At 36.9% G+C, this 23,851-nt stretch overlaps 1 protein-coding gene and 1 long non-coding RNA gene across 2 annotated transcripts in view; one reads left to right on the top strand and one right to left on the bottom strand.

The window, feature by feature from the left end:
* aldh1l2 (aldehyde dehydrogenase 1 family, member L2) overlaps positions 1-13,447 on the top strand; it is a 15,690-nt gene extending 2,243 nt beyond the window's left edge. Inside the window, exons 3-23 of the mRNA XM_060889105.1 lie at positions 1,825-2,059; positions 2,296-2,461; positions 2,560-2,661; positions 3,787-3,876; positions 4,726-4,860; positions 5,276-5,401; positions 5,487-5,578; positions 6,735-6,882; positions 6,999-7,118; positions 7,213-7,340; positions 7,843-7,993; positions 8,083-8,153; positions 8,261-8,366; positions 9,276-9,363; positions 9,555-9,648; positions 10,038-10,137; positions 10,221-10,319; positions 10,475-10,640; positions 11,131-11,236; positions 11,368-11,567; positions 11,859-13,447. Of these exons, the coding sequence (XP_060745088.1) occupies positions 1,825-2,059; positions 2,296-2,461; positions 2,560-2,661; positions 3,787-3,876; positions 4,726-4,860; positions 5,276-5,401; positions 5,487-5,578; positions 6,735-6,882; positions 6,999-7,118; positions 7,213-7,340; positions 7,843-7,993; positions 8,083-8,153; positions 8,261-8,366; positions 9,276-9,363; positions 9,555-9,648; positions 10,038-10,137; positions 10,221-10,319; positions 10,475-10,640; positions 11,131-11,236; positions 11,368-11,567; positions 11,859-11,914 (2,579 nt within the window). The 3' untranslated portion in view covers positions 11,915-13,447. The remainder of the gene's footprint in view (positions 1-1,824; positions 2,060-2,295; positions 2,462-2,559; positions 2,662-3,786; positions 3,877-4,725; positions 4,861-5,275; positions 5,402-5,486; positions 5,579-6,734; positions 6,883-6,998; positions 7,119-7,212; positions 7,341-7,842; positions 7,994-8,082; positions 8,154-8,260; positions 8,367-9,275; positions 9,364-9,554; positions 9,649-10,037; positions 10,138-10,220; positions 10,320-10,474; positions 10,641-11,130; positions 11,237-11,367; positions 11,568-11,858) is intronic.
* Positions 13,448-18,644: 5,197 nt separating this feature from the next.
* Positions 18,645-21,008, bottom strand: LOC132858636 (uncharacterized). The gene is made up of 3 exons (XR_009649645.1): positions 20,813-21,008; positions 19,022-19,180; positions 18,645-18,767 (listed from the first exon to the last, which is right to left on the bottom strand). It is a non-coding gene; the product is annotated as an uncharacterized LOC132858636 (long non-coding RNA).
* Positions 21,009-23,851: the final 2,843 nt, after the last annotated feature.

Genomic DNA, 23,851 nt, shown 5'->3' with positions numbered 1-23,851 from the left:
GTTAGCACGTTCGCCTCACACCTCCAGGGTCGGGGTTCGATTCCCGCCTCCACCTTGTGTGTGTGGAGTTTGCATGTTCTCCCCGTGCCTCGGGGGTTTCCTCCGGGTACTCCGGTTTCCTCCCCCGGTCCAAAGACATGCATGGTAGGTTGATTGGCATCTCTGGAAAATTGTCCGTAGTGTGTGATTGTGTGAGTGAATGAGAGTGTGTGTGTGCCCTGCGATGGGTTGGCACTCAGTCCAGGGTGTATACTGCCTTGATGCCCGATGACGCCTGAGATAGGCGTCCCCGTGACCCGAGATAGTTCGGATAAGCGGTAGAAGATGAATGAATGAATGATTATAATACATAGTAATAATGGCTTTAAATCTGTTAGTTTCCAAGCAGATATGAGTGAAACATTTCCCAAGAAAACATATGGGTTTGAAAAAGGGAATCTTTAGACCATGAAAAATAGCAATAAATGGAGTAGAGTTTAGAGTATGAAGCTGGGTAAAAGTCTGGGGATGTAACACACTTCCCTCTAAAAGTATGGGCACGTCAATGTTTTTGTTTCACATTTGGGATTGAGTTCAGTTCTTACACAGTACTGAAACTTTTTTTCCATTCTGATGTTTGATGTGTGCATTGAAGCACTGAAGATTTTGACTTGTATCTGTATGATCCAAATAATTGGTTGATTAGATAACTGAATTAATGTAAAGTTGAAAGTGTTTCTAATAAAGTGTACAGTAAGCTTATTGAGAGAGAGAGAGAGAGAGAGAGAGAGAGAGAGAGAGAGAGAGAGAAATAAAGTGTATAGAAAGGCTTTGAAGGTTTGTAGGAATTATTAGTGTTGTCACCACTAGTGTCAGCTTTTGGTGGGATATTTAAACTGTAGTGTGTGTAAAAAGATGACTCGTGAGTATGTAGAGAAAACGAGTATGTGCCTGCATGTGTGTAAATGGGAGTGTGTAGTGTGTGTAAGAGGGGGTGGGTGTCTGTGTCTGTGGTGTCAGAGAGGCTTTTAACCAGCTGGTCTTCTCTATAAGGGTCTCATTGTTTTGCAGGAGAGCAGAAAGAAGCTCCAAATAGTACAACAAATCACACAAACCCACATGGCCTACATGTAAACACAAGTCCAGACTTGCATTCCTCACCTTCATTATTCTATCATTTGACCACTTATAGTACATTGTGGTCTAAAATATATTTAATTCAGTACATATTTAAACATATTTGACAAACACAACAGAGAATGTTGACACAACACATTTTTAAGGTCATAATAGTCTGACTAACTTATGTTTTTAATGACAGGAAAGTCTTCATGGTGAATGACTTGTCCTTTTGCAATATTATTTCGTTTGCTAGAATTTTAATGAATTAAGATAAAAATACAGATAAATGTACACTTTCTTACTTTTTACTACTGTAGACTGTAGTCACAATAACTAACATGGACACCTGGATGTGTACCCAAAATTATATGTAGCCAATATATTAAAAAACTAATTAAAATGTATGACTAAAAATGCAACTTTTCAATCTTAATTGAAAAATTGTGGTGGTGTGTGACTGTTATAACAGAGTCAGATGTTTTTCCTAACATAGCATTGTTAGACCTTTTTCACTGTATTGATCCATAATTGTTCATAATAACTTTATAAAATAATTTCCTGTCATTTTTTTATTGGATGTTAAAAAAATAGTTTTATGTTTATAAAATAATAAAATCTTTCTGTCCATTAAAGCCCTGTAAACGTGTACTTAGCTGACTGTTATCAGACAGCATCCATTTGTCCTTATCTGACTTAAAACTGTTTGTTAAACCTGTTTATCAGCTGTGGCTGCGGAAAGAGATGGCACACCGGTGTTTAAGTTCCCGCGCTGGCGTGTGAAAGGGAAACCAATCCCAGAGGTGGTGGATGCCTATAAGGCTGTGGGCGCAGAACTCAACGTCATGCCCTTCTGCTCCCAGTTCATCCCAATGAATGTGATCGATTATCCCAAACAAGGCTCCGTTATTTATCACCCATCTCTCCTGCCCAGACACAGAGGAGCTTCTGCCATCAACTGGTACGCTACATCTGCTCATATATATGCGTGGTGTTATCTCATGTGATTTTGGTATCTCATAAAGGATAGAGTTCTGCATATAATCACAGAATCCCTGTACGTAACTGTGTATAAGGATATTCATCCAGGTTAATGGAGTTTTTTTACACACGATGTTCTCTCAGTTTATTTGGGCCTGTGTTGATTTACTATAAGCCCAGTCCTTTGACATTATGGAGCCACATGTGTATGTGCAGGACTCTGATTGAGGGTGATCAAAAATGCGGCTTCACTATTTTCTGGGCTGATGATGGTTTGGACACTGGTCCCATCCTGCTGCAGAAGGAATGTGCTGTGGAGCCTAACGACACTGTAGACACACTCTACAACCGCTTCCTCTTCCCAGAGGGAATTAAAGCTATGGTAAGTTAGCCTCCTGCTTACTTTATGAACAACAGTAATCTTAGGAAACTGTAATGTCACGGCAACAAAACATACGTAAAACATGCAGATTTAAACAGGTGGAGGCAGTGCAGCTTATCGCAGACGGCAAAGCTCCCAGAATTCCACAGCCTGAGGAGGGAGCAAGCTACGAAGGCATCCAGAAGAAATCCAACGCCAAAGTAAGTACATTTCTACTTCCATCACAGACAGGTACAGAGCTGAATCTGACTAAGATCATATCATTTCAATTCATTATCATAGTTTAGTTTCATTTATTAGTTTATTGCCACCATTTTTCTGATGCAGGCAGCTGTTTATTGTTTATTGTAAATTTACTGTTTATCCAAATTTGTTTCCTGAGATATGATGTTTTTGAATTTTCTTGTAACTTAGAGCAAAAAAAGGTTTTTTGGTATATAATATAATATAATATAATATAATATAATATAATATAATATAATAGACAAGCTGGCCTATACTGTTTCATATAACCATTTTTACAGGATAAACAGACAGAGCTAAAATGAAATCTGTTAAAATGACAAACACCGTGAGTGAACAGACATATCAGTCGACTTGGTTTTCTCAGTTGTAACGACAATGACACAAATGTACAACTGAGAGTATATTCAACTGATTATAATTCAGTAGCATTCAAAGTACAAATGACAAACATGAAGGGTAAACAGAAGTATTGACTGACTTACGCAAGTTTAAATCGAGGCTAACGATACAAACAATCCAGTGAAATTGATCATTTTACTGTCATTCACTAGCTTTATTACAAAATAAATAAATGCCACAAAAATTGACAATGGTCATTATGTTACTCCTCTTTTTGTGTTTGAGCCTCACCTACTCTTTAGCTAGCATTGGGAAGTCAGACCTTTGTGGTTTAGTGGTTAAGGCATTGGACTAATGATCAGAAGATTGTGAGCTTGAATCCCAGGTCAACCCAGCTGCCTCTGCTGGGCCCTTGAGCAAGGGCCTTAAACCTCAATTGCTCACTTGTATAAAAACAAATCTAAGTTTCTGGATGTGTGTCCACCAAACTTCATAAATGTACTAGACATGTGTGTGGAAAAGAAAGAGAGAAAGTGGTCAAATAAAGCTGAGTGTTGGATATATAACTCAGACTTACTGTAGTTCAGAGGTCAATGTCTGGAATGTTGTTCTGCTGCCTTAATTATTCTGTTACTAGAAGCTAAAATAAGTAACAGGAGAAGAGGGTTATTTAAAACTCATTTAACGTCTCCCCATTCCGTCTCGCTCTTTCTCTCTCCCACCCCCCACCGCCCCTCTAGGTGAACATGGCTCAGCGTGCTAATGTTATTCATAACTGGATTCGTGGCCATGATAAAGTTCCTGGAGCCTGGGCCGTCATTGATGGACAGGTGTGTAGTATACTAAGTATTCTGTACATGCAGATGTTCTTTCACACAGATTATCAGATTATAACTGAGCTATATCTCTAACATCTCTAAGATCTCTAGCAGAAAGATCACTAATAAAAACAGATATACTTCTGAACAGAACAGAATTTCAGGCTGTGTGGTTAAGTAAATGTTCCCCCAACCACATATGTAATAGGTTTAAAGGTGGGGTCTCCGTTGTTTGAGAAATGCTTCAGAAAACTGTGTTGGGCCGCCTAAAAAAAAATACTAACATGTAACCAATGAGTAGAAAGGGGCGTGTCTTGTCAATATGGGCGGAGAGAGTGTTCAGTGCGCATGTGTGACATTAGCAGAAAGCGGTTTTAACATTGACATGGAGGATAAATACAAAGAAAGAAAGCGAAGAAAGTCTTACGATAAGGCAAGAAGAAGGACCCGTGTTAATATAGGATCAGTGCTGGAGAGAACTGAACGTCTTCCGCATAAAACGGAGATAAACCTTTCATGGTTTATTCATGGTTAACACACAGTACTACAAAAACACATTTGTATTACCATAGTATTACTCATTGAGTTCATTTATTGATAAAAATATACCCTCGGTCAGCTGCCCCAACAGGTTCCGCATTAATACTTGTCTGGGTTATACTTGGGTTATACTTGTCAGGTGTATGTGTGGGGCGGAGCTATCAAAACAGGGGTGTGACCTATTTGGGTTAGGGGCGTGCTTGTTTTGGCGATTTCAAATGTCAACATTGGCTTTCAAATAACGGAGACCCCACCTTTAAGACATTCATTAGGTGCAAATTTAACGTTTATTAAGGTATTAATCTAGTGTGTGTTGTGTAGCCAGTGACGCTCTACGGGTCATCGATGATGAGTGGTCCAGTTCCTTTAGGTCAGCCAGTGGATGTTGATGACGCGTCTCAGCCAGGACTCATCACCAACTCGGGCCTTGTGCTCTTCGGCTCTGATGGCAAAGCGGTAACACTCTCATGTACACTGTTTCTAGGCCTTTAGTCTTGTCTTCTCTTCTCACACATAGGACTGAATTCCTTTATGGAGTTGATTCCTACATCACCGTAATCTGTCTGTTGCTTTGTACACTTTGTATTCATTACAGCAGTTTGTACTGTGACAGCTAGCTGTTAGCACTTAGCTAGTTTGCATCATCAGATTTATGATTATTATTATCAACACTAATCTATTATCAGAATCAGTGTGTGAATTGAGGCTTTTTTTTACTACTCATTTAACTCAAGTAAAGAATTTGAAGCTGTACTTCAGTCATTGCACTTTACAACAAAGTATTCTTTTTTCCTCATTTCCGCAATTTTTTGCATCATGGACCAACTGAGCACTTCATTGTGGATGAATCGGTTTTGTGCTGATTGTGCAGCTTCAGGTGAAAAGTCTGCAGTTTGAAGATGGAAAGATGATTCCAGCGGCCAAGTACTTCTCGTCAGGAGAAACCAGCAGCGTACAGCTCACTGATGAGGAGAAGAAAATGGCAGAGGACATCAGGGTATGTGTGTGGGGTGTAGATTGATGAACATGATGAAAAAAGAAGAGAAGAAACAACATGATGATCTTCTGGTGATCTGTTTTAGGGGATCTGGAAGGGCATTCTGAGCAACGTGGCAGTAATTGAGGACACAACCGACTTCTTTAAGTCTGGAGCTGCATCTATGGATGTGGTCAGGTGTGTGCTGTATTTACCTGTTATTTACAAATGTATATACAATTGACTATAAATATATAACTTACTATATGAATATATAATTGACTGTTTATAATTATAAACATAACTAGAACGTACATTTCCTGAAGAAAATGAGAATGGTGCTTGCATGTGGCAAATCCCGGAGGCTATTCGAGACAAGCATGTGATGTCATCTGAATACTCTTGAGGAAGTTTTCCTAATTGTGCTGAGTGTTTTGATATGTCACATGTCCATGTTGTGCTAATTTTTTATTTTCACGTGACATCACGTTACGTCATCAAACTACACGTGAGGAAGTTCCCCTCATTGTTGTGAGTGTTTTGATATGTCACATGTCCATGTTGTAAAAAGTTTTTTGTTTTTGCATATTTTGGGGGCGGGGCTGCGGCACAACCGGAAGGCCAGTCGGTACACCAATGTAAAACTTTGTTCAGAGTATCACCCTAAAGGAGCTGGCTGAGTTTGGTGTAGATAGATCGAAAGCTCACCGAGTTATAAACCTCCAAAGTTTATAATGGGAATCTATGGGAAAAAAGGCCATTTTGAGACCCAGTACCGGAAGTACCGGTACTCAGATCCCTTATAAAAGTCATAGCACACATGTCCTCAATGAGCCGGTCGATTTGACATCTCATTCATGGGTCTAGGACAAAAGCTGAGGGAAAGGTACGCGCCGAAGTTTTGTCCGGCACAATAGTAATAATGTTCCTTTGCAAGCACCATTAATTATTATGTTGTAATTGACTATATGAATATTATTTATAAATTAGCTAATGTATCTTAGATCTTAGTATCTTATGATTTGCTCTGGTTTAGTTTTTTTATATACAAAATGTTTACTGTCTTGTTTCTCTTTTACAGATTTTATTTGTATATTCTCTTCTGTTTTTATTTAATCGTAATATTTATTTTATTTTACTGTCTTTATCCTATGTGATTTCTTATGTTCTATATTAGAAATCATATAGAGATATATTTTATCTTATTCTTGTGTTTTTTAAATAATTTGTGATTTTATTATTATTATTAGTAGTAGTAGTAGTATGTAAAATAATGCAAATAGTAAACATGAACTATTTGTGTGTGTGTGTGTGTGTGTGTGTGTGTATGTGTGTGTGTGTGTTTGTGTGTCAGACTGGTGGAGGAGATCAAACAGAAGTGTGGAGGTGTACAGCTGCAGAATGAGGATGTCTACATGGCTACTTCCTTCCAGGAGTTTATGCAGATGTTTGTACGCCGTCTGAGAGGAGACGACCAAGAAGAGGAGCTGGTCATCAGTTACGTAAGTAACTCGTGCAATCATTAACTTTATCCAGACACGTTGTACTGATGTTAATATTTTTAGTGCCATCTTTAGGTGCTAAGGAAGTTACACACTGTATTATTTACGATTTCCAGGCAACAAAAGACATCAATAACATGACCCTGAAGATGCCGTACCAGTGTTTCATCAATGGGCAGTTTGAGGATGCAGAGAATGGAAAGACTTATGAGACTATCAGCCCTACGGATGGCTCTGTGGGTCACACACATGCACACACTTGTCCTCTTATGCTCACGCTCACATTGAGTCTGACCTTTGTCCTTTGTGTTTTTTAACCTTGTCCTGAAGGTGATCTGTAAGGTGGCATTTTCCTCCGTTGCTGATGTAGACCGAGCAGTAGCTGCAGCTAAAGATGCGTTCGAGACGGGTCCCTGGGGGAAAATGAACCCTCGCGACCGTGGAAGGCTGCTTTACAAGTAAACAATACTTCCTCTGAAATAGTTGCCTCCATTAATTTACATACAGACAGCTGACAAATTAAAGAAAAAACAATGCCAAGTCACTGCAGAGTCACTGCAAGTCAGTATAGCACTCTTCTGACCGATCACTTTATCCTAGCATGAAACATTTCTATCATGATCAAGCATGGTCTCTTTCAGGATGACTCCACCCATAGCCACAGGACACAAGGAATGGTTTGATTAATAGAAATATGGTATGGCTTTCACATTTATCAGCTCTCAGGCTCAATGAACAACTTTCAGAACATACTACATTTTTTTTAATTGGTCAGCTGTCTTTGAACTGTTCTAGTCAGCTACTGAATTATTTTTAAATAATAGAATTCCAGTCCAGTGTGAAAAATGTAAAAAATCAAAAAATCTGAGCACATTAATAAGTTATTAATCTTTTTTTAAGTTATTAATTTTTTTTTTTACAGTTATCCAAAACTAAAAAAACATTTGCATGTATGTGCAGGCTGGCTGATCTCATGGAGGAGCATCAGGAGGAGTTGGCTACTATCGAGGCTATTGACTCAGGTGCTGTGTACACACTTGCCCTAAAGACACACGTGGGCATGTCCATTCAAACCTTCAGATACTTCGCTGGCTGGTGTGACAAGATCCATGTGCGTATGAAATGCTGTGCATTGGCTTTGCTCATGACTATCATCATATGTTAAATATATGTCTTACATGCATGCACTGTCTTTCACAGGGCACAACAATACCAATCAACCAGGCCCGACCCAACCGTAACCTGACCTTCACTAAGAAAGAACCTATAGGGTGAGTGCATATATTTGAATTAAATATGTTTGAAATAAAACTATAAAAAGGACAAAACAGAGTTGTGTGTAACTTTGAGGTTAATCTTTACTCTCATTCTGGACCAGGGTGTGTGCCATTGTGATTCCATGGAATTACCCTCTAATGATGCTGGCTTGGAAGAGCGCAGCTTGTTTGGCAGCTGGAAACACACTTGTTTTAAAACCTGCACAGGTAACACACACACCGGCAGATATTTATTAAGCTTATAAGACCTTGTGGCTCCTGAGCGGCACAACAGAAAACGTTAAATAAAAATACGATTGCCATCTGAGTCATAGGAACAGAAATTTCTGTGCTCTCAGGGTGGGAGGGATGGCATTCTCTCTCTCTCTCTGTCTCTCTCTCTCTCTCTCTCTCTCTCTCTCTGTCTCTCTCCCTCTCTCTCTCTCTCTCTCTCTCTCTCTCTGTCTCTCTCTCTCTCTCTCTCTCTCTCTGTCTCTCTCCCTCTCTCTCTCTCTCCCTCTCTCTCTCTCTGTCTCTCTCCCTCTCCCTCTCTCTCTCTCTCTCTCTCTCTCCCTCTCCCTCTCTCTCCCTCCCTCTCTCTCTTTCTCTCTGCCATGTGATGTTGCCATGTGCTTAATTATGGTGTAATGGAACTCCAGTCATTGCGTGTAGGACCCATATGCAGATTTTTTTCACAGATCACCAACAGCAACCAAATCCAAATCGTAATCCAAACTCGTGGTAAAAGGGACATAATGAAAAAATGGTAAAGCAAACAACACTAGCAAACAAATCAGCGGGAAAGTCACAAACGAGAAAAAATCTACACAAAAAAAACAGAACGAGGTCATTCACAGGTAAATCAATCACAGATAACGTAAGGCTTGGTACACACACAAAGGAACAGTACTTTGTGCCGGCATGCAGGCATCTTAGATGTGAGTGGAAAACCGGTAGTAGCTCGATCCGGAAGTGGGTCAAAACTCCAGTGAGGGTTCCCTCTGGCTTTTTTGAGGAGGCGCCACGGGTCAGGAATTAGCAGGTTACCATATTGGGGCCCTGGATTTATGTAATCTTGTCTCAAAATCAGCCCCAAGGACAAAGCAAATATAAATAAATCTATTCAAATCCATCCAGGTGACTCCACTGACAGCGTTGAAGTTTGCTGAGCTAGCTGCTAAAGCAGGCATTCCTAAAGGCGTCATCAATATCATACCAGGATCAGGTAAACACAATACTGCTCCATTACCTGCACTTTCTCCTGGTACAGTTTATGACCTTTAAAATTAGCAGGAAAACCTGTCTTTTCTGAATATTTTAACAAAGCAAGGCCAGAAGCCCTATATTTATAGCCCTATAGTTGTTTTTGTACAAAATAAAAAGAATATTTGCGATGATGATGATTCTGACTTTTAGGTGGTATGGTTGGACAGAGGTTGTCTGATCACCCTGATATCCGTAAGCTGGGCTTCACTGGATCCACCCCCATTGGCAAGCAAATTATGAAAAGGTAGGATTTGTACAATTCCTATGTACCATCATTCTATGTGCCACTTTATTAGAAACACCAGTAACATTGTTTATAATGTGCAGCAGCACAGTGCATAAAATCATACAAATACAGGTCACATTTTAACAATGGTGGTAAAAAATGTGCCAAACCTTGAGGTGCACGAACTACAACGACAGATTCTACTCCTGTCAGCCCAGGAATCTAATCCTCACAAAATCTGGATAGTTAAAGACTGCAAAAATTTTGACTGATGTGAAAAATGTATAATAAACTATAATGATTATACCAGTCATATCTCTGCATGTCTCTATAGCTGTTATATCTCTGTGAAACCATTCACAGAGCTATAGTACCCTCTGTTAACATGATGTCATTTCCTCCTGCAGCTGTGCAGTCAGTAACTTGAAGAAGGTCTCCCTGGAGCTGGGTGGCAAATCCCCTCTTATTATCTTTAGCGACTGTGACCTTGACAAGGCTGTGAGGATGGTGAGAGCCAGGAAACACTCAGAGACTGAGGTTACTGTAAAGTGCAAATTTTAGACTTATCTAATGTGTGTGTGTGTCTACAGGGTATGAGCTCTGTGTTCTTCAACAAGGGAGAGAACTGCATTGCTGCAGGCAGACTGTTTGTTGAAGAGTCTATTCATGATGAGTTCATCCATCGAGTGGTGGGTTCAAACCCATGCTGATGACTTAAATTATCATATAAGAAAATTTGTTTTCAAGAAATACGCTTCATGTACATTAATAGTTGTTTCCACTTAATTTTAATGTAAAATATAATTGAACTTAGGCTGATTACTCAATCCACTGACATGCACAGGTGGAGGAAATTAAAAAAATGAAGATTGGAGATCCTCTGGATCGCTCTACAGATCACGGCCCTCAGAACCACAAGGCCCACCTCGACAAGTTGCTGGAGTACTGTGAGATCGGTGTGAAGGAGGGTGCCACTCTCGTGTACGGGGGAAAACAGGTGGACAGACCTGGTAAGACTTCCCATGTCCAAGAAAGTGTGAACATTGCAGGAAGTGAATCAGACATGTATTTTGAGTTGCAGATAGTCTTTTGTTGAGCTGAGATACTGAGCTGTAATGCACAAATTGAACCAACATACAAAAAAAGAAAGTAACCTCTAGATGCAAAATATTTAAACTTGATATTTATATAATTATCAAATAATTTTTTTTCTCAGTCTTTAGGTGATTGTTGTGATTTTACACAAGCTTGGCAAAGACTTTTTCTTTTTATATTACCATATTTCTGAATCAAAGAAACATGAATCAGTGAAACAATTAGCTTATTATCCACCAAACCAATGTCATCAAACCAAATAACAGACAAATGCAAGCTCAATTAACACACACTAGTTAGAAGACTAGTAATATAAAACTTTTGGACTTTCCTTTAATTTCCATTTAAATAAAATGTCATAAGAACAAAGTGTAAACACAGTGTGCTTTGTGTATATCTGTACAGGATTTTTCATGGAGCCGACAGTCTTCACGGACGTAGAGGATCACATGTTCATGGCTAAAGAGGAATCGTTTGGCCCCGTCATGGTGGTGTCAAAATTTAAGGATGGGTAAGTTTTATACGTGCTTTGGTAGCAGCAAATCGGCTCTGCAGGAAATCCTGTTAGCAGAACTTTCCCAAGCAGGAAAGCTTGTAAAGACTTGTAGATTCACCTGTTCTCAAAGGATGATTTTCTATCAGTGATGTAGATGGAGTATTAAGCAGAGCCAATGACACAGAGTTTGGTCTAGCGTCTGGAGTCTTTACGCGCGACATCAACAAAGCCATGTACGTAAGCGAGAGGCTGGAAGCTGGAACCGTGTTCGTCAACACCTACAACAAGACGGACGTGGCCACGCCGTTCGGAGGATTCAAGCAGTCTGGCTTTGGAAAGGATCTCGGTAAGCTCAGTGATTCTTGACTTGATGAATAAAATAGGACTTGGAGTGATGGTGTGGTGATGTGGAAGAACTGTTAACATTAGGAAAGTGGTAGCTCAGTAATTGTGGTGTTGGATTACTGATCGGAAGGTTGTTAGTTCAAATCCCAGGGCCACCAATTCATCACTCATGGGCACCTGAGCCTTAACCCTCAATTGCTCAGCTGTATAAATGAGTGCCATATGTGTTAATATAATATTATTATAAAAAATGAATTAATACATACTGACTAATCACTTTCACATCTTATAGGTGAGGAAGCTCTTCATGAATATCTCAGAACCAAAGCTGTGACAGTGGAATACTAAGAGAAAACATTACCTGCTGGACTTCGTGCTGAATCACCAGGCAGCGGATGGGACAGCAAATCTCATGCTTATTCTACCATCTCGTTTGGGTTTTGGATTGACAAGGGCTTTTTTTTGTTGTTTTTTTAAAGCCCTCTCTGTCACAACAATATTTGTGCCTACAATTTCTTTCAAATTTCTTAAGGAAAATGCCAAATCAGCTCAGTATGCCACAAATGGCTCCAAGGATGTAGAAATAGCAGCTTGGGAAAAGCGTGGATCAGTATGGCTTCACAATGATGTAGTTTATCAGACGACACTGCCAGTATCCAGGTGATTTATCATCAGAAGAACAATACACTTATTTTATTTATTTTATTTTGGAAGATTCTGGTTCCTTACGTAAATCCACACACAGTATCTGGTGTTTATTTAACGTATTTTGTCTTAAGAAATCCAAAACCTATTTTAAGTCACTATCACTATTTAAAATGAAATATTTCTACCTCACTGAGGTAGGCTCTTAATAAACATGCCACCTCCGGAAATCCTGTTTTAAATTAATCTACATGTAAATATTTTATAGAGAAAGAAACAAATGATCCTTCTTTATATTTATTACTTTGCATTCCAGACAGGAAGTACATCATGTTTTGAATCTGTAAATGTGATGGTCTGAAAACAAAAAAAGGATTCGGAGAGGTGTATATGAAAGAGTTTGGAACTTTTTTTTCAATGCTTTATCAGGCATCCATCTGTTTGGACTGGACTTATTGGAAACAGATTAAATCCAGTTCTTTACCAGAAAACATTTTCTATGAAGTGTTCCATGGACACCATTTTACTTGACTCTGTTATAGTCTTAAAGGAAAACTCCACCCTTATATAATAATATTCATAACTAACATGATCTTTAAAGGATTTCTTTAGTAATGAAATGCTGAATTAACTCTTTTTTTTGGTCTGTTTTCATTTTCCTACATTACCCACAATGGCGGTTGACAACACACCAGCTTCCACAGGTTCAACTGTCGTGCTAGTCATCTCAACGATCACTAACTAGCCAAGCCAAGTCTCAACTTCATCATAACTCACTGCTTTATTTAGAAGCATTACACTCTGAGACCGATGTTTGCACCAAGATCTCCACTACTTGTGTTTAATTTCCAATTAGTATGACTCAATGGAAAATGGTGAATGAGGAAAGATTATGGCTCTTGTTTATTGTTTTTAAGAGCTAACATCAAAACCGGATTATTATGATTTATATTAGAGACCCTCCCATCAAGCTCAGTTGTACCTGTGTAAAGAAATATCATTTTGATATAAAGATATTTAATGTGTTTCAGGGTGGTGTTTTCCTTTTTGACATTGTTAAGACATGTCTTACATAAACTGCCAGTATTTCAACAGAATGTCAACAGCAACTTTGCAAATGAAAATCTTCTGTACGAGCTGTGCATTATCTGAGAAAGACAGTATTTATATTGCCAAGCAGCTACTGTAAAGCAACAGTGTTAAATCCTATCAACAATAAACTGAATATGGATCATCGTTTCTGTGGTTCTTTAAGTCTCCTTCACAAGGAAAGTCATTCCATTTCCTCAAATCAACAAATGAGCAGTTGAATTACAGCAGTGAAAAATCCACATTGGTGATTAGCTGTCATCATAATTTATCCAAGAAATGTGTAAAACTGCTTGGATAATCATTTAAATTTGCATGTGTGTAGCGGAAAATGAACTATATGTTAACGCTAAATGCTTCTACTTTTTTAATTAATAACAGTTTTCATTACAAACTATATTACTGACAACAACTTGAGTGAAAAGTTGATCATTTTAAATATTTCAATTTAAGAGTTAATATATGGTTTGTTTGTTTTTTGTTTTTTTTTTTGCTTTAATGATAATTCAAGCTACCATGGGCTCAACAAGTTACTCCAAAGCAGTTAACATGATCAGCGTCACAAATTTAAATATTAAATAGAAATAGAGCAGAAATGAATAGTTACTTTTTTATTTATTCTAACATTTATATAAAAATAAAAAACTTTTATTTCCAATTGTAAAGATTTGATTCAGATTTTAGACTTCTGTACCCCACAAATATATATCTGTATATGATGACTTTTAGGATAATTCAATTCAATATATTTCTCTATCGCATTTAATAATTCACATTGTCTCAAAGCAGCTTTACAGAAGTATAGAAACAGATTAAATTTAAGTTATTATTTATCTCAAACATTTAACCCTAACGATCAAGCCTAATCTGACGATGGTGAGGACAAGATGATATGAGGAAGAAACCTTGAGAGGAACCAGACTCAGAAGTGAATCACATTTTCATTTGGGTTACACTGGACAGGAAATAATGTAAATGTAAATAATGTAATTTCTACAACAGTTTGTAGTTGATTGGAATTAAGCAACATTTCAGTGCAATTTATGAGTTTTTCCACAGACCCAACAATAATTCCTTTCTTCTGAAGTCTTCAAATTTTCACTAATGAAGACTCAACCACAAAGCTGACCAATGTAACATTAGGTCAAAGACGGCATGCTAGTCTCCAAGTTCCAAACACAATAAACTAAAAAAAAACTAAAGAAGACTAACTGGATTTGTCTAATAATCTAATTTATACTAATAGATGTTAGTTTTCTGTTAATGTTGCGTAATGTCTGCAAGAATTTTGTCAGAGGACAATCATAGCTTGAACAGGCCAAAAGTAAAATATTCTCACCCTCAGAACACCATCGGCATAGTGAAGCATGGTGGTGGTATCATCATGTATGGGTACGTTTTTAATGACAAGGTTCCAGCATAATAGGTCAAAATTACTAGGTCTATACTTCAAAAGGGTACACAATAATAAAAAAGTACAAATAAATACAATGTACAGCATTTAATACTTCATCTTCATGGATCAGCTCATGGTTTTCTACACGAGGCTGCACATCGATGGTGTAAAAAAACTGTCCAGTTCGACTGATCCAAGCAGCACACTCTGAAATAAAACATACAAGACATAAGACATTACATACAGCAAACACTGACAAATGCCTTATAATTCTCAGAATGATGGATGTACAGTAAACAAAACAAAAAAAGGTCTTATTTTATTAAAGCAGCAGATAAAGTCATATACAACTAGCCTGTGTAAGGTACAAAGTGAGTTTCCCTGATTTTTATTTTATTTTGAATCTTTAGCCACCAAATCAAAATACTTTGCAGTTTAACCATGTAACTAGCTTAGATAGCTAGCATCACCATTTGCTAGCCTGTAAACGTAATGTAAGTTAGATTGATGAGTAACTTTAGCAATGTTATAGGAGTCTGAGAAAAAAATGAGGTATGTAGGAGGAAGATTAGTTTTTACACAACAACACCTGACTAGCCAGCTAATCTAGCTAGATAACTTTTATTTTTATATTATATTTATTTTTATATAACTGTTTATATCCTAGCACAATAAAAAAACAAAACATTAAAGACCTCATAGTGCATTGCTCTGCACCTCAGATTCATTTGTCATCTATTTTAAAAGCTTTAATGTATTCAATGGTTCCCATGCTTAATTTTCTTTCTTATGAGGTTTAGGTTTTTCACAAAATAGCTTCCTGTGATATATCATTATGATGTATTTCATGCAGCTCTGAGCTTTCATGGCTATGCGAAAGTCTGAGTAGACTGAATGTAGCTGAGGATGGATGCTGCTTTATAAACGGAATAAATTAAAATAAACCCACCTTCCGTTAAACAAATCCTTATATTTTATGTGTAACTTTCACCTTAAATGCTAAGCTTATCTTAATGATGGTTTTCTGTCTTACCCTCAGAGCTGAGTTTTGGTAGCCATGGTCCAAAACATTGGCATCCAACACAGGAAGTCAATATGAAATGTTTTCAAATATGATGCATCCATTTTGGCCTTCTGGATTTTCCTCACATTGAACTGGAACCTGAAAAGGTAAAGAAAAGAAAAAACTGAAGTCTGGTGTATAGGCCATATTTAATAATAGAGTATCTATTCATATACAGAAACAAAACAATCAGTAAAGATAGTGTACTAAACTGAAGGAGGTTCTCATACGAATGAAATATGTGCGGAAAAATTTATAAAACAAAGTAAATTATTATTCATTTCAAACTATCTTACAATTGACTTTTCATATAAAAGTCTATGTTTATCATTAAAGATGGCTTTCTGTATTACCTTCAGTGCTATCTGGCTTTGCTGTGGTTCATGACACACTGAGTGTTGATGGCCATGGCCCTCGGCGTAGGTATCTGACAGAGCTATTGGGTATGATCTGCCCTCAAATACGACAAACCCATTTTGGCCTTCTGGATTTTCCTCGCATTGAATAGGAACCTGAATAAACAATAAACAATCTTTATTCACACACGTTAGTCAAATCCAATAAAAACCCTTAGAATGACAAAAGATACTGTATTTATTGTGCAGAAAATGCATAATAGTGAAAAATATTGTTCTCAAACTAGATTTTGCAAGGTTGTGTCTGATAAATACAGGAATCGGACAAAAAAGTAAAAAAAAAAGAAATGCTCAGATAAACTGGAGGAGGTTGGATGTAGGGTGAATGTACAGAAGCAAAGGATGGTAGCAGTTTTAGGGAATAAAAATGTTTTCAATTACAGTTACATATTGAACAGTTTTACAATTTAACATTTACATTAAATGATAACGTTACCATTAAATGATAAGGTAAGTGCATTTCTAATTAGAAATCAGTATATGGCAATACTATAACATAAAGATCTTATTATTAACAACCTACAGTACACAATAGGCCACGTGTAGAAAAAGATGGGAACCTCGGTACATGTTTCCAATGCTCAAAGTCATGAAATCTTCTATTTTTTTCTACTTTTATTTTTCTGTCAGCCTCAGAGTATTCCCAACTAACTAAACACAACTGAAAAGAGTTAACAACATACACTCGGGTTTGTGTTGAACTGTCACTAGCATGCCTAGCTTCTTGATGACTCACATTGTTTGTAACGTTAACGGCCTGAAAAACATTCAAATAAAATGGCACACATGGAAAGTCATTCTTCACATAGAATTAATTAAAAACCTTGTCTTCCCAAGTTAAATCATGTTGTTAATCCTCATTAGGCTGTTAAAAATCTTTAACCTTAAACTTAAAATAATAAGACAATAGAGCCGAGTCTGTTGAAATAATTAGCCAGAAGAGATTAACAACAGCAGATAAAACACCAAAAATATCGAATCAAATGTAATAGCCCGGGAATTAAAAACAAATATACATATTTTCCATCATTAATTATTCATATTTTAGCACAATATATTACTTTGGTTTCTTGTGCCTCGGTAACACTCTAACCTAACTAGCATAAAGGCTAACAGCTAAGTAGATTTACATTTCTGTACCAAATACATATTCCTCTTTTTGAATTTTAGCTTAAAACCATCACAAGTCAAAATGCACTTAAATGTAATATAATTTACCCAAAGTATTATTGTATGAATATATGAACACACCATATTGCCTTGAGAAAGTCTCGTTTTCACTCAGGCTGTTAAAGGTGTTGCTATATGAAGATTGTACTGTACGAGATCTTGAACTCACGTGACAGATTTCTACGATCACGTCACAGATTTCTCTTAATTTCAAATTAAATCAAATCAAATTTTACTTGTCACATACAAATCATGTAATAAGGTAAGTAGGGATGACTTCTAAGAGTTTAATTGATGAGTTTCATTTTGACTAGACATATATATTAATAAATAAAATTCAAAAATTCAACTCAATTCTATTTGTATAGCGCTTTTAACAATGGACAGTGTCTCAAAAACCTTTATGTATTTGTATTTATCCCTATTTTATATAAAATCATAAAGCTGCCCAAATAATCTTGTATTATCATTATTAAAATTGAGACCAACACTAAAGACATAATGTAGGTAAATACCTGCAGGCATATTTTCAAATAACGTCTGATCAAACTCATCACTTTACCTTGAAATCTTTTTTTTTTTATTAAAGCAGCAGATAAAGTCATATACAACTAGCCTGTGTAAGGTACAAAGTGAGTTTCCCTGATTTTTATTTTATTTTGAATCTTTAGCCACCAAATCAAAATACTTTGCAGTTTAACCATGCAACTAGCTTAGATAGCTAGCATCACCATTTGCTAGCCTGTAAACGTAATGTAAGTTAGATTGATGAGTAACTTTAGCAATGTTATAGGAGTCTGAGAAAAAATGAGGTATGTAGGAGGAAGATTAGTTTTTACACAACAACACCTGACTAGCCAGCTAATCTAGCTAGATAACTTTTATTTTTATATTATATTTATTTTTATATAACTCTTTATATCCTAGCACAATAAAAAAACAAAACATTAAAGACCTCATAGTGCATTGCTCTGCACCTCAGATTCATTTGTCATCTATTTTAAAAGCTTTAATGTATTCAATGGTTCCCATGCTTAATTTTCTTTCTTATGAGGTTTAGGTTTTTCACAAAATAGCTTCCTGTGATATATCATTATGATGTATTTCATGCAGCTCTGAGCTTTCATGGCCATGCGAAAGTCTGAGTAGACTGAATGTAGCTGAGGATGGATGCTGCTTTATAAACGGAATAAATTAAAATAAACCCACCTTCCGTTAAACAAATCCTTATATTTTATGTGTAACTTTCACCTTAAATGCTAAGCTTATCTTAATGATGGTTTTCTGTCTTACCCTCAGAGCTGAGTTTTGGTAGCCATGGTCCAAAACATTGGCATCCAACACAGGAAGTCTATATGAAATGTTTTCAAATATGATGCATCCATTTTGGCCTTCTGGATTTTCCTCACATTGAACTGGAACCTGAAAAGGTAAAGAAAAGAAAAAACTGAAGTCTGGTGTATAGGCCATATTTAATAATAGAGTATCTATTCATATTCAGAAACAAAACAATCAGTAAAGATAGTGTACTAAACTGAAGGAGGTTCTCATACGAATGAAATATGTGTGGAAAAATATATAAAACAAAGTAAATTATTATTCATTTCAAACTATCTTACAATTGACTTTTCATATAAAAGTCTATGTTTATCATTAAAGATGGCTTTCTGTATTACCTTCAGTGCTATCTGGCTTTGCTGTGGTTCATGACACACTGAGTGTTGATGGCCATGGCCCTCGGCGTAGGTATCTGGCAGAGCTATTGGGTATGATCTGCCCTCAAATACTACAAACCCATTTTGGCCTTCTGGATTTTCCTCGCATTGAATAGGAACCTGAATAAACAATAAACAATCTTTATTCACACACGTTAGTCAAATCCAATAAACACCCTTAGAATGACAAAAGATACTGTATTTATTGTGCAGCAAATGCATAATAGTGAAAAATATTGTTCTCAAACTAGATTTTGCAAGGTTGTGTCTGATAAATACAGGAATCGGACAAAAAAGTAAAAAAAAAGAAATGCTCAGATAAACTGGAGGAGGTTGGATGTAGGGTGAATGTACAGAAGCAAAGGATGGTAGCAGTTTTAGGGAATAAAAATTTTTTAAATTACAGTTACATATTGAACAGTTTTACAATTTCACATTTACATTAAATGATAACGTTACCATTAAATGATAAGGTAAGTGCATTTCTAATTAGAAATCAGTATATGGCAATACTATAACATAAAGATCTTATTATTAACAACCTACAGTACACAATAGGCCACGTGTAGAAAAAGATGGGAACCTCGGTACATGTTTCCAATGCTCAAAGTCATGAAATCTTCTATTTTTTTCTACTTTTATTTTTCTGTCAGCCTCAGAGTATTCCCAACTAACTAAACACAACTTAAAAGAGTTAACAACATACACTCGGGTTTGTGTTGAACTGTCACTAGCATGCCTAGCTTCTTGATGACTCACATTGTTTGTAACGTTAACGGCCTGAAAAACATTCAAATAAAATGGCACACATGGAAAGTCATTCTTCACATAGAATTAATTAAAAACCTTGTCTTCCCAAGTTAAATCATATTGTTAATCCTCAGGCTGTTAAAAATCTTTAACCTTAAACTTAAAATAATAAGACAATAGAGCCGAGTCTGTTGAAATAATTAGCCAGAAGAGATTAACAACAGCAGATAAAACACCAAAAATATCGAATCAAATGTAATAGCCCGGGAATTAAAAACAAATATACATATTTTCCATCATTAATTATTCATATTTTAGCACAATACATTACTTTGGTTTCTTGGGCCTCGGTAACACTCTAACCTAACTAGCATAAAGGCTAACAGCTAAGTAGATTTACATTTCTGTACCAAATACATATTCCTCTTTTTGAATTTTAGCTTAAAACCATCACAAGTCAAAATGCACTTAAATGTAATATAATTTACCCAAAGTATTATTGTATGAATATATGAACACACCATATTGCCTTGAGAAAGTCTCGTTTTCACTCAGGCTGTTAAAGGTGTTGCTATATGAAGATTGTACTGTACGAGATCTTGAACTCACGTGACAGATTTCTACGATCACGTCACAGATTTCTCTTAATTTCAAATTAAATCAAATCAAATTTTACTTGTCACATACAAATCATGTAATAAGGTAAGTAGGGATGACTTCTAAGAGTTTAATTGATGAGTTTCATTTTGACTAGACATATATATTAATAAATAAAATTCAAAAATTCAACTCAATTCTATTTGTATAGCGCTTTTAACAATGGACAGTGTCTTAAAAACCTTTATGTATTTGTATTTATCCCTATTTTATATAAAATCATAAAGCTGCCCAAATAATCTTGTATTATCATTATTAAAATTGAGACCAACACTAAAGACATAATGTAGGTAAATACCTGCAGGCATATTTTCAAATAACGTCTGATCAAACTCATCACTTTACCTTGAAATCTTTTTTTGAACCTTGTACAGTTGATCCTGGACTGAAACAGATAAAATTTTATCTATATCCGTGTCGTTAAACAAATAATCCATTGTCATAATTAGTCCAGATGTCCAGATACAAGAAACACATTTTGTTTTCCGAAATATAAGATAATTAAACAGACAAAATGATTCAAAGAGAAAAACCTGTGTGATATAAAGAACATCACAACACAAGTACATGCAAACTGTATACAAATACATCCTGATTCCAGTTTACGTGTCAGGCTTTGCCGGTTTTAGGTGGGGCCTAAAAAGATACACTGAAATTATGTGATCTATTGTGTGATATCAAACTGAACAGCAAGACAAATCTTATATTCAGTATACTGTATAACACAATTACAACTGGTATTTGTGTTTAATATGTTAGTCATAAACAGTTGACAAAACATTTTAAAAACTTATATTCTAAAAATAGTAGTAAGCGAATCCAAACATACATCTCAAAATATATGATGTTGCACCAAATGACGTAAAAGTGCATCGTCTTACTGTAGTAATAACCATGTAGCATTGGCTGGTTAGTTAAAGTTAAATGCAACAAGTTTGATTGTAGGCTTCTACATTTCCATATTTCGACTGTTTAATGATATTAGAAAGAAACGAAGCCCACACACACGTGTCATGATTAAACATAACTTCTTAACACCAAGGTCTCTCGTTCAGAATCGCAGTTGAGCCATAATTTGTCTGTTTTATTTTTAAATTCAGTGATCATTCTGTTCATTCTGTTTCTCTTGTATCCAAACCTGTTTGTCTTCATGATGTTGTGCTTGTGTTGTTCCAGGAAGAGTTTAAACGTACTCAGGTCACATGACCCTTTTGTTTAATTATAAAGGTAAAAATCCACTCAGTTCATGTTGAGTGTTGAGTGTAACCAGTCATACCAGAAGGGTCTGTGTATGTGACAAATAAAATTTTATTTGATTTGATCTATACGCCCAATGACGCCTGAGATAGGCACAGGCTCCCCGTGACCCGAGGTAGTTCGGATAAGCGGTAGAAAATGAATGAATGAATGAATGAATGATCTATACAAACCTTTTAGCTTGTCTTACACAATTGACTTGTTTTTCATCGTATAACTTCTATGGGCTCTTTTGTATAGACTGATAGTTTCAATTCAATTTCAGTTCCAGGTTGTAACACTAGAAAATATAGAAAACTTCAGGTAGTGAATACTTATACCTGAAGGCATTATAGAAACATCTGAAACTACATAAAAATTAACTCAAAAATTCTGCCTGGGCCTCCTGAACATTAAACAATAAATAAATAAATAAATAAATGAATAAATCATTCATTCATTCATTCATCTTCTACCGCTTATCCGAACTACCTCGGGTCACGGGGAGCCTGTGCCTATCTCAGGCGTCATTGTGCATCAAGGCAGGATACACCCTGGACGGAGTGCCAACCCATCGCAGGGCACACACACATTCACTCACGCAATCACACACTAGGGACAATTTTTCCAGAGATGCCAATCAACCTACCATGCATGTCTTTGGACCGGGGGAGGAAACCGGAGTACCCGGAGGAAACCCCCGAGGCACGGGGAGAACATGCAAACACCACACACACAAGGTGGAGGCGGGAATCGAAATCCCGACCCTGGAGGTGTGAGGCAAACGTGCTAACCACTAAGCCACTGTGCCCCCCTAAATAAATCACATTTTTGTAAATATTTTATTATATCTTTTTTTTACTGAATAAATGACACTGTGCTACAGTGTAAAGTAGTGAGTGTACAGCTTATATAACAGTGCAAATTTGCTGTCCCATCAAAAAATAACTCAACTCACAGCCATTAATGTCTAAACCACCGGCCACAAATGTGAGTACACCCCTAAGTGAAAATGTCCAAATTTGGCCCAATTAGCCATTTTCTCTCCCCAGTGTCATGTGTCTCGTTAGTGTTACAAGGTCTCAGGTGTGAATGTGGAGCAAGTGTGTTAATTTTAATGTTGTCTCTCTCACTCTCTCATACTGGTCACTGGAAGTTCAATATGGCACCTCATGGCGAAAAACTCTCTAAGGAACTGAAAAAAAAGAAGCCCGGTGGCCAAGACCATACAGTGGTTTAACAGGACAGGTTCCACTCTGAAAAGGCCTCACCATGATCGACCAAAGAAGTTAAGTGCACGTGATCAGCGTCATATCCAGAGGTTGTGGTTGGAAAATAGACGTATGAATGCTGCAGAGGTTGAAGGGGTGGGGGGTCAGCCTGTCAGTGCTCAGAGTATACGCAAAATTGGTCCGCATGGCTGTCATCCCAGAAGGAAGCGTCTTCTAAATATGATGCACAAGAAAGCCCGCAAGCAGTTTGCTGAAGACAAGCAGACAAAGGACATACAGTAGATTACTGGAACCATGCCCTTTGGTCTGATTAGCCCAAGATACATGTACTGTGACATACTGAAGCAGAGCATGACCCCCTCCTTTCAGAGACTGGGATGCAGGGCAGTATTCCAACTTGATAACGACCCCAAACACACCTCCAAGACGACCACTGCCTTGCTAAAGAAGCTGAGTGTAAAGGTGATAGACTGACCAAGCCTGTCTCCAGACCTAAACCCTATTGAGCATCTGTGGGGCATCTGTGGGGCATCAAACGGAAGGTGGAGGAGCACAAGTTCTCTAACATCCACCAACTCCATGATGTCGTCATGGAGGACTGGAAGAGGATTCCAGTGTCATTTCTTCAGTGTTGTCACACGAAAAGATATAATAAAATATTTACAAAAATGTGAGGGGTGTACTCTGTGAGATACTGTGTGTGTGTGTGTGTGTGTGTGTAAATAATTTATACTATATATTGATTAACACTAATAAACCAAGCTCTAAAAAATGAAGACACAAAGCGATAACAGAATTGTTTCTATTACTCATGTTTGATTCATTTTCAGTTGAACTGATGATATTTTACTACAGATATTTCTACCCTCTCAGGTGCTAAAGACTTTCTACACCTGCACCATTGAGAGCGTCCTGA

Source organism: Tachysurus vachellii, chromosome 16 (assembly GCF_030014155.1).
Source record: "Tachysurus vachellii isolate PV-2020 chromosome 16, HZAU_Pvac_v1, whole genome shotgun sequence".
Taxonomy (NCBI): domain Eukaryota; kingdom Metazoa; phylum Chordata; class Actinopteri; order Siluriformes; family Bagridae; genus Tachysurus; species Tachysurus vachellii.
The sequence above is the reverse complement of the archived record's forward strand: the minus strand, read 5'-3'. Positions and strand labels throughout refer to the sequence as shown.